At 31.4% G+C, this 11,829-nt stretch overlaps 2 protein-coding genes across 2 annotated transcripts; both read right to left on the minus strand.

Moving 5' to 3' along the window:
• Positions 1-165: 165 nt before the first annotated feature.
• On the minus strand, positions 166-7,779 carry LOC125060388 (protein takeout-like). The gene is made up of 6 exons (XM_047665271.1): positions 7,595-7,779; positions 3,200-3,318; positions 2,751-2,872; positions 1,609-1,742; positions 1,123-1,272; positions 166-720 (listed from the first exon to the last, which is right to left on the minus strand). Exons 1-6 carry the CDS (start codon positions 7,659-7,661, stop codon positions 539-541), a joined length of 774 nt encoding a protein of 257 aa, XP_047521227.1. The 5' UTR covers positions 7,662-7,779; the 3' UTR covers positions 166-538.
• A 918-nt stretch (positions 7,780-8,697) lies between these two features.
• Positions 8,698-11,229, minus strand: LOC125060385. The gene is made up of 3 exons (XM_047665268.1): positions 11,069-11,229; positions 10,569-10,831; positions 8,698-9,823 (listed from the first exon to the last, which is right to left on the minus strand). Exons 1-3 carry the CDS (start codon positions 11,136-11,138, stop codon positions 8,771-8,773), a joined length of 1,386 nt encoding a protein of 461 aa, XP_047521224.1. The 5' UTR covers positions 11,139-11,229; the 3' UTR covers positions 8,698-8,770.
• Between the last annotated feature and the right edge of the window lie 600 nt (positions 11,230-11,829).

Raw genomic sequence — 11,829 nt, forward strand, 5'->3', positions numbered from 1 at the left:
TGTTGGAAATAAACTATAATGGAAGAAATGAATAAGTTGTTCTATATGAAATTTTTATTTCCTTATATCTATACCATTTTAATGATATATAATTTACTTAATATTAATTGTTTCTAATTAAAATTATAATCAATAGGTTATATAATTCAATAAATCAGTAATTTCAATTTTAAAATTATATGATTACCATTGGTCTTTTTTAAAATCTGATATAACGATTATAATAATAATTAGCAACCGCGTACAATCTATTATATTTATAATACAATATATATTTTACGTATACATCTACTATGTAGACTAAAATATGACCTAACTTTATTAAAAATAGGAAATTTGATATTCATTTATAAAAACAACAGTGGAACTGTTGACCGTATCAGATTTTATAAGAAAGATTTTAGTATAAGATAAAAATAGATTTCTGTCAAAACCGGGTGTAGTTCATTCGAAAAAGAACAAAACCATACACCTTACACAACCATATAGCACCTTTTTGATTCTCATACAACTTACAATCTAAATAACTATATTATAACTATTCTTCTTCCTCTTCCTCCTCCACTTCTTCGTCAGAAATCCAGTCATCGTAAGGAATTTTCGCAAGGATCCTATCTAGGAATCTTGACATCTTCTCAGCGAGGTCTCGTTTAAGTTCTGGTTTCATTTCCTTAAGGAGTTCTTGAGCATTTGTATTGATGAACAAGTTCAATGCTGCCTCTGTAATTATTAATGTTTCATTACACCTCCTCCCAAGTATTATTATATAGAAGAAGAATATTAGACGTTGTCAATACATTTTCGTATATGGGAAGTCATATAAAAGAAAAAGAAGTATAAAGCTGCCACCCATGGGAGAAGAATCACATCATGGAAAAAAAACAAAGCACTATCTCTAGCTCTCTTTATCTTAGAAGCTGTGACGCGTCTTTTCATAAAAATAAATTTTCTTGAGTTTTTTATGTCGTAAAGTATCATAGTCGTAGAGCTACGATGGCATTTCTTCTCTTCTCACCACTAAAATCTATCTGAGTCATGTCGAGATTTTTGAGCCATATGAAGTGTATAGTGGACGATAAAAAAAGAAATATTTTAGAAAGAAAAAATATCGGAGTTACATACGTAGTACACTACTGCTGTGATCCAAGTTCTCAACACCCATTTGGATGTCCTTCACGGAGAAGTCTAGTTTGAGCTGCTGCAGCTTCAGGTAAGTGCGGCCTTTGCGAGTGTAGGGAGCACCACGGAAGTATACTTTGGCTTTAACTCCGTCTGTAAAAAAGAATTTATTGTTTCTCTTGCTTCTAAATACCATAATGCCCTGTGCACTGCATGCCGTATAATTTGTTGAACCTGCACGGCGGTGCGATTTGCGAATCATAATGTTCTTTACAAATCATTTACATAATCCTCTTAGGCTTTGCTTATACAGGCTTGACTAGAGACTTGTGTTATAAGTGTTTATAATGGCTTGTAGTAGTGAAGAAAACTAAAATAGTATTAATAATGAAATTATATATTTTAATGTACTATGATTTTGAAATACGACTTCACGAGGCAGATTTGCTTTGCTGTTCTATTTTTTTATCTATTCGCTAAGCTACCCACCGTATTCTCCCCAGTAGTCTCCACCACCTGAAGCCCTGACGAGTAGCAGTACTCCAGAGGAACGGTAACGGGCCTTAGCACTGATGTGAGGGCCGAAAAGTGTTAGTTGGAATTGGTGTGTCTCTAGGTCTGATCTGAAAAATAAGACATTTATTGATATACTGTATAATTCGGCGATATGCCAAACATTTATTAAAGGCGTTTGGTCAGGATTTTTATTCTTAGAATGGATACAAGGCAATTGGTAAAACATTTTATTCATAACCGTCTCCTAGGCTTCAAATATGTATTAAGTTTTTTGTCTTTGTCGCTCTCGTGTCATATCGAATAAATGTGAGAGAATAGTAATAATAATTTAATAATAAAAGTTTTAAACGCTTGGTCCCTTTGGCAGTGTACCTTTAATGCTAGCAGCATTTCCTCGCTGTATTGTGATGTTCCATGAGCAAGGAGCTCTGGTACTATTATGTTAATTAGTTTTGTCATTGATTACAAATATAAATTGAAGGTTAAATTTCTACAATCATCTAAGTTTGGTGATTCACAACATTGTTTAAAGTGACTAGTACTGAGACACGGCTTTGTGTGATTGAACTGTGTGTCAATCTACGTGATTGGAATAAATTATTTACATTCCAGGAGTTAACGGAGTTTTCTTTATAGCTTCTTAATTATTCTTATTTCTTTTTACAGTTCGATGCTCAAACAAATGATCATATAAGAGGTGAATATATCTACTGTTCTGCTGTTATATGAGAACTAAGAATTTGTGACTCGCTCAGACTAACACGGGTCACTACCAAATAGGAGTGCTTGATATTTCAGAAAGCTAAATAATAGTGGCTTCGGCACTAAAAGGGCACCAACCACCACTACAAGAATACAATCCTTAGCAGTACACGGCAGAGGTGCTATTGATGGCTTGATGGCTTGGAATTAAAGCTATTGAGATCCAGAGCGTCTACCTTTTTTCTATGGTAATTCTATAAATATAAGATTCAGTTTACCTATAAGCAAAGGACCGGTAAACTAAAGCTGTTAGAAAACTGTAAAAAGGGAAAATTACCAGAAGCAAATTTTGTTTAAAATATATGAGGTTTATATAATGTTCTGGTTTTCGTATATTGTCAAACATTTCTAACCTGACATTGGTGATGGTCATATTGTTGGCTCCAATTGCATGGATATCCTTGAAAGTCGCTCGGTATCCATCAGGGCCACCTCCAAGTGCGATAGACAACTCATCGATGACGATTTCGTCTGACTGTAATCAATATGAAGTATACAAAAAATAATTTTAGTAACTTGCGTATGTAATTGTGTATTTGCATTGTTTATACTTATGAAAAATCTTAATTTTGCAACGCGTAACCGCCACCGCTGTCATGTTTGTGTAATAAACAATTTACTTGGATATTTGTTTATTTTTGGTCTTAACCGGGAATCGAACCCGAGACCTCTTGACATGCTCGATGCTGATGTTCGACTGCATCTCTTGAGGACAGTTCACACACACAAAGTATGGTTTAACTTAAATTACTAAATGAATTATTTTCGATATTATTCTTTATAACATTGATTAAGAAATTACCTCATCCAGTCCAACTTCCGGTGCTCCACTCTTCAGGTAGTTCAAAAGGTTGTTAAAACTACGAAGTAGACACGCATCAACATTTGGATCTCGTTTTGAACATCGCCCTCCGAATATTTCTACAAAAAGTAAGTTGTTAAATAAAATAAAAATATCCTGTATTCGAGTACTACATAATCAGGATTACATTAAGTCAATGTCATTAACACACAGTACACGACCACGCCACCATTTTCCAATCTTCCTCGCTATCCCTTTTATTCCATTGTTACATACAGTAAAACATTTGTTATGTGTCTCTACCCTTATAAGGGATATAGGTAGAAACAGAGATAGATACATTGGTGAAAACAGGAATAAATTCCGTGCATTTTTTGAGTTCATTGTCAGATAGACGCGGTGAAGGAGACTAGTCCTTTTTTATAATATAAAGTATAAAAATGTGGTATCGCTGAATTTTTTATAGGCATTATCAAGCTTTGCTAATTTTCCCTAGAAATCTTTTTTAAGTTTGACTACCTTCAGCAGTAACGTACAGTAAATGCTTAAAAAATTATATCCAAAAAGTATATCTCAGTTCCTATTAAAAAAAAAATAGAAAATTGATCGATAGCCGACCAAAAAAGAAACAGTTAACTATTATCTGTAGGCATTAATATCAGCTGTTTCGCGCTTTCTATGTCCTATTAGTATGCGTCTGCGCACTGTCCGCATAACGGTACCGAGTAACAGTGAAAACAATAAACAATAGGAACCTTCAGATAAATTTTATCTGGACGTGAAAATCTGATGTTTCTATTCTTTAATGAATAGAAAAGGGTCGAAGTCACACAATTGCAATATTAATGACAGTATAATTATTAGTTTTTAATTTTTCTTCTACTTCAAATAGTAGGTATACTATAATACAGTAGGTATACTTTTGTAATTTGCAAGATTCATAACTAATATTATAGTATTGTCTTTGATTAACATAACCTTTACACATTTAAAGAAAAACGCTTTTTACCGGATTAAAGTTATGTTTATTATTATAAATTTACAACTATTTTTATTTCAAATACTTGTAAATTTATAATAATAAACATAACTTTAATCCGGTAAAAAGCGTTTTTCTTTAAACTAAAATTATTTTAATCGAGAATTAGTATATCGTAAATAGTTTTAATAATATTAAAAACATTATGCGCAAGTGGTAAAATATAATAAACACGCAATAAATATGTGTTTATTTATAACATTGAGGTATCTCGCCTTTATCCTTATTATTTACATAAAATATTTATACGCTTTGAAAAGCAGAGGTATTACCTACAGAAATATAAACATTTTTAATATTAACGTATGAAATTATTCTATTCGGTCGCTATATTTCAAAATCAAAGGTAATTTATTTACAAACATTATGTATGGGGGCTTATCAGAAAAACAGAATGTTTTTAGTTTTCGTAGCCCCATTATGGCTTTGTTGAACGGAGGACTTAACGTTTAATCAACTGGCACAAAATACTATAAAAATATAACATTTTAAGCTTTTAAAAACAAAATCTATTGACAAAATATCGCGCACATATCAAATTCGAAACTTGTAAGACATCTAATATTCTCCACATAACATTTGTAGACTGACCTACATAAATTAAAATAACCTTTATTATTCTGACAGTAGGTAATAAGTATATAACTTTAAAAAATAATTAACAATCGCGTTAAATTAAGAATTATTTCAATTTTTGGTCAGATTTTCTACTGACGTGGGCTAGACTGTAAATCGATGTCATATCTACAAACGCGTATTTATATGTGCTGTTATAGTGGTTATTTGCATAGTCTTTATCAATTGTTAGTAATGGCGAATGACTGAACATTAATATACGAAATATTAGTGTTATAATAAAATTTACGACTTTGTTTTATTTCAAAAATTAATATAATATATTCAAAAATACAAGCCTTACAATGTTTCGGGTTAAGTTACGAATATTAAACGTTAAACGTTTTGTGCTGCAACGAAATTAAATGTTAATAATCCACCTGTTAAACGGCAGGACTAAGTAGCTTTTTAAGTGCAAAATACAGGATAAGTCAGTAGTGTATGTTAGGGAAAACGCAGTCAGAAAACCAAGCCATAAAAGTTTCTATGACTGTTTATAACCAACGGTTTCTTATTATTTCGCTGGCTTCATATAATAAATAGTATTCGTTGTATAATTATAGTTACAATATGAAATGTTTATACTTTAATATCAAGTCGTAGTCGATATATAAACTTTGACGAAATAAATTATCACAAATGTACTCGTATGAATTTGACATATACGATATTTGTTGCGTTCTTGATCCGTACAAACAGTTTGGGAATTGTTAAATATTAACACTTAATATATTCAGACGAAGGTTAAAAGTAAACAAAAAATTACTGACCTATGTGACTTAACTATTAGCAAATATTATTGATTATTTTTGCATCGTGACGTCTTTGACAAATATTTTGTCGTTGAATAATTGAACAGAAATAATAATGTGAATTTATTTTGAACTCCTTGAAACTATTAATTTAATTAGAGCTGCGATTTTTATCTATGGTCAAAATATTTGATTACGTGATTATGTTATTTTTCTAACTATTAACTTCTACGGTCAATGGCCATATAATTCCATTGTGATATAAGTGAAGTCATTGTAAGCTGTGTGTGAAGATTTAATGATTCGCTTTTACAAAATTACATATTTAAAAATTAAAACAAGTTCACCATAGATCGAATCTTTTCTTTCTTAAATTAGTTGTTAAATGGGCAAAAAATGCGTAGTTGTGTTGCCGATGGATATAATTTAATAACAAGTCCAGTTGTGTGATTTTAATTTTGTGAATTAACTAACCTGAGAATTATGAATCACATAGTTACACTAATTATTAATCTATAATTGAAGGTATGAAAATAATAGACGATCTCAAGTAAATTTAGACAAAAAGTTAGCTTTCTGTAAAATAATTGCATAACATCATCTAAAGGTTTCAGTAAATTAGTCCGTAAAATATTAATGAATATGAATGAAATGAATTTAATGCTGAAATATGCAAATGTGTAGAATGGCGATGTTATATTGGGAGCTTTGGACATATTGTTTTTCAAAGAGCACAAGGCTTGTCGCAATTGTCATAAATGTTTATTGGGCACTAAACAAATTACGATTTGTATATGTTGAATACAAAATAGGGATTATGTCGCTTAAATGACAATAAATATTGTACTGTGCCCGGGGATTATCTGGACATCTGGTTACAATAAAATCCGAGTTCCAGAGAGATAGATGCATCAAGCACTTCTAAAATTGTAGATACGTTACTCTTTGAGCCCCGTCTGGGTCACATACACTTTATCGGCCCGGTTGGTGTATATCCTTTATTATTTCAATATACATATAATATATAAGGCTTAGAAATATTTGCTTACAATTGATTGATAGGACCCGGATTTTAAAACTAATCGCTTATGACCTAATCCTTTGATTGATATCGTTTAAAAAAAAATTATAATAGTTTTTTAACTATAAGAAAAGCGTCATTATTTTTCCATCTATGTTACATTAGTCCAAGATTATACAGTGATTACGAGTAAACATCCCATATTACTTAATACGGATATTTCTCTTACAAGAACATTTTATGTAATAATGTATATTACTACTGCCGCATACGTCGAGATATAAAAAAAACTAAATAACTAAAACTAAATCAGTCTAATTGCACTTTAACTAAAATGCTTATCCTTCACTTTCCATCACACCGTAAATACAATTTGACAGAAAGAGACGAAATAGTATCTACTGATTTAATTTTTATAAATAGGGGTAAGTTTATAACTGAAAATCCGACGAAGAAGTTAAAATTGTCTTCGAAATTGTTACTGTTAATTTCTTATGCAATAATTTAAAAACTTCACATTATTCTTGGCTTGATAAACTATGAAATGAAAACTATGCCTATTTTTGTCAGAAGCCGTAGGAAAAATATTATAATTTGTTTACTGTCTACAACTCGTGAATTTTTATTTTTTTTATTTAGTTATTAAGCTTACGACATCACACATAGTACAAAATCTACTAATTATTTTACAAAATCTTACATCTAAAATGTTTGACAATAGAAATTAAAAATTAAAAAATACAATTAAAACATATACGATAATACAAGCACACAATAAAATAGAATAAAATTACAGAAATTTGTTGGCACTTAAAGCAGTTTTTAATTTTGAAGTATAGTTAGAATATTTCTTCCTGATCCTACTTCATTGGTGAAATCTTTACAGATATTACAATGTAATAAACTTTCTTTTTTCTACAAAAAGTTAAAGCTAGATAAATGTAAGTTGCATTCTTGAAAAGACTTACGTGAATTTGATTTGCTCGGTGTGATCACAGCAGCGAGAAACAGCAATAAAATTTGATACGACTTCATTGTACTACGTTTAATATAATCCAGAGATAACTTTCCAAGCGTGCGCCAAGTTCTGTCTCCGGCACTGCAATGTTGGGTGTTTGCGTCGTTGAACAACTTCCACTTTCCATAACATGGTGAGACCGGCGACTTGACAGTCTGTCATCGATTTATAATTTTATTATAATATAATTATTTACTTTGTGATTCAATCAGGTGTAAGAGGTCTTTGAACTCTGCAGTGACAAAACCATACTTTTTGACAAATTCGTTTTTTAAATCGGAAAACGTTTCCTTAACTCCCGTTAATGCCTTTTAAAAATGAGATCAACAAAACGGATTGTCTGATAAGAAACCAGCTTTCAATATGAGGAATACACCGTTATCTACCGGTTTGACGCCGCGAAGACTTTTGTTGGACTAACACGATTTTTATAATAAAAAGCTTTTTTAATTACTGTTAGTATTCTGTGGGCCTTAACCAATAAAGCAAGATAATATCGACTCCGTATATTTTTGATAGAGGTTAACTTACGCATTTACGTTTAGTAAAGTAAAGATTATAAAAAATATGTTAAGATAAAGTTTTTGATAATTCTTCAAAAAAAAATATGTTAGGTTTACGTTTTTAATATTTCTTATTTAAACAAACCTGTAAATTTTACTGACATTAGTGAACTTAAAGAGTTTATTTACAATGATAAGTATTTATTTTATTTTCTTGAACCAGAATGGAACTTCATGGAACTTCCTTTGTTGAAAAAGGATTTATTTAAAATAGCAAATACCTTAAAAGATCTTATAAACGTGACATTGGTCAGTTATATACTAGATATTTTATCTTATTAATATACTCGTAATTAAAATCGTACATGTTCTACCTAAATATAATTAAAAAAAAACTAATGAACTTTACTCAAATATTTATATAATTTAAATTTAAAATCAATCCTATTTGGAAAGTACATACATAAAAATAAAAATATAAAATATTACGTATGTAATAATCATATAGAATTAGAAAGGTGATACGTAGGATTTGATTAACGCACACTAATTTGTTTTATACGTTTAATTTTTCACTCCGGTCATTAACTATATACTCGTATGTTGTGATAAATATAATTTTATTAAAAATTGAAGAAATCATCTTCATCGAACGGTTCCTCTTTATTATCTGAAACCAGAGCGGATAGTTTAAAGCCACCCTCTTGCATTTGATCCACCTTTGGAAGTTCTTCTTTGATAACCTCTTCTACATTTATTTTGTCCAACTCCTGTTGAACCTTCTCTTTTATAGGTGTCTCCAAAGCATCCATTATTTGGTATCGAAGGAGATTAGGGAGTATATTAACTGCAAATTCAACTACATAGTCTAATGTACCAGCTCCATCGAATCGCACTTGTATGTTACCAACTTCCAGGTTTAAATCTCTGAATTCTGGTTTCTTTCTAGTATCAAGGGGTTGTGCTAATATTACTCTTCCGCTTATGTATTCAACCGAGAACGAGGCACTTCCTGCCCTTGATAAAAGACCATTTATTGCTGATATATCCCAAAGAGTATTACCCTGGAGTCTCTGTGTCCCGACTTCAAAATCGGCTATGACGGTGTTATTATCCATTATTAAAGATATATTTCCTACTCTGTGGAACGATGATATTCCTGCTACCCATGTGTGAGTTAAACTAACTGTGAAAATACTGACAGTGGTATTATAATCTTTTATTTTGTAAGGATCCATTTCTAAATCTCTGACCTTTTTCCTAGCGTCCGCTATGACCATATCTAACGGAGATATTGAATTTGGAAATTGCATGTCCCCAGCTACCTCGTCGAGTTTCTTGTTAACCTCTTCTCTAGCTTTTGTATAGGCTTCTTTTAGTATATATGGTTTAATCGAGTCAAAAAGAACAGGGCCCAAAGAATTGACGACTCCTTGTAACATTCCTCCAAAAAAGCCTGCATTTTGGAAGTTCATTGCTATGGTGCTAAACTCTATGTCAATATTGATATCTTGAGTTCTTAATTTTCCATCTCTCTCAACGCCGATGTTTGCTTTTGCTGTTATTTTTATTCCTGTGACGTCTACCGTGAAAGGTCCTTGAACCTTGCTCAGCCACGTTGTCATGGTATAGTTGCCACGAGCTTGTAAGTTATCGATGGCTAGTGCTGCATGTACCTGAAGTAAAAAATATTAAAAATTGCTTACAAAATGATACTGACATAATAGTTATTAAGATGTAATTACAAAATTTTGTTTTTTAAGAAAATCATGCACATATCACATTTATGGGTTTTCAGTCCTTTTCCTTGTTTAGTCTGAGATATATGCAGTGTATGTGTGCGTAACATTACGAGAATTTGGATATTGCAAATATTTTAACACAGAACTTTGTTTTCAAAAACGAAACCCAAAATGAATCCTTGAATTTACCAAACATACTGGGGTCACGAAGGCCGTTTCTGGTCATTAACGGTAATATTAAAAGGACAGACGTTTTTAAAACCGGTGTAAGCAATATAATATTATACATACATATGTGTTTAGAACTAATTATAATTATAGTAGCAAGCGACTATTACGACAGAGATACTCAAAGGCGAGACCATATTTCACCTAGTAAATAATGATTATAATCGCGCAGCCCGTGCACATAACAGCATTAAAAGGAAATTAAAAATATCCTTAATGATTAAAATCATAACGGTTTAAAACTCTTTAAAACTCCTCACACTAATACCTCTGCAACCCTATATTAGTTATAAAAACCTTATGTAAGCTCGTTTATTGCACTTGTGTCATTCTACTAATAAGTTAGTATTTTTCCAACTATGTTTTTTTCAATTATTTTTATTTTTACGTAGTTTTAGACATATAATTATTTATGTAGGTGAATATAAATGTCAATAAATAAACTACAGACCTCCATGGCTCCAATCTCAGCTTCTACGTGCAAAATGCGAAATTTGCTAATTCCATACACAGCGGTGTTTTTAAAGAACATAGTTCCAACAGAAAGTGAATGTTTCATGTCTGGTACGTAATATGGTTCTGGGATTTTAGCACCGGGTATTCCAACTGGGCTCGGTTTCTTAAAGTGCTCTAAAACCTGGAGAATGTAGTCACTCATCTTTTCTTCGCCTTCAGTAAGCTTAGATACTGTTGTTGTCTCGACATGAGATGCATCTAAAAACAAAATACCATTTTAGGGTTAAGAATTGAATTATGGAGTAACTTACATGGTTTATAGTTTTACGCTATCATCTGCGAATACTTCATCACTTATTAACGTAACCTCAAACTATGTATCGTTTATCGTTCGATTAATATGGCGTAAATAACATCGAAACACAACATTAAGCGTCTCACAATTATTATCACAACATTAAATCACAATCATCACAAATATAAAATATAAAACACCTTCACTGGTTCCAAAATTGAATATTGCGTATAAAATAAGAAATTTCAACCACATTGTCGAAGTTAACATATCCCCTTATTGAATGGACATCTCGACTGTATGGGGTCACAGTTTATCAGACTATTTCGTTGTATCAAATCAATTCTGGGTACTACGTACTCGCTCGTTATCTAATTGTTTTTATTTGTTTGTCGTCCTGTCTACCTAATTATTTGATGTTTACTCAGTACGTTTTGTTTTTGTAATCCGGTAATGCGATAGGTGGGTTCGGATTCCTAATGCTTAGCAAACAAATTTCATATCTAGTTTTTAAAGATGACCGTATAGATTAATTTGGTCCTAGTTATTTTTCATTAAATTGCATACAAAGGGAGTCGATATTACTTTGAATAAGTAATAATCAAATCAGCCTAACACAGGCGTAATTTTTTGAAATGTTGGAATTATATTTTTTTAAGAGATTCGCTGTTAGTAGCAGATTTAAATAAATCATCAAATGATGAAAAAATAGACAACTCGAGTCTTCTACCCAATGTTTATATGTTTAGATATTACGCTTTCCTGTTTCCGAAGGAAGTCACACGAGCATGTAGCTCTGTAGTTCGTTAATTCTTACATCACCAACCATATGGCTTAGAATGTACAATTTATAACCGTTTATAAGGACCGCGGTTCAATTCTTCGCTTATACTATTTAATGTTTGGCATCCTAATTCCTAGCCGCGAATAAACTCCGTCCGAAATTAATAATTGGTGTCTG

Source organism: Pieris napi, chromosome 21, assembly GCF_905475465.1.
Source record: "Pieris napi chromosome 21, ilPieNapi1.2, whole genome shotgun sequence".
NCBI lineage: Eukaryota > Metazoa > Arthropoda > Insecta > Lepidoptera > Pieridae > Pieris > Pieris napi.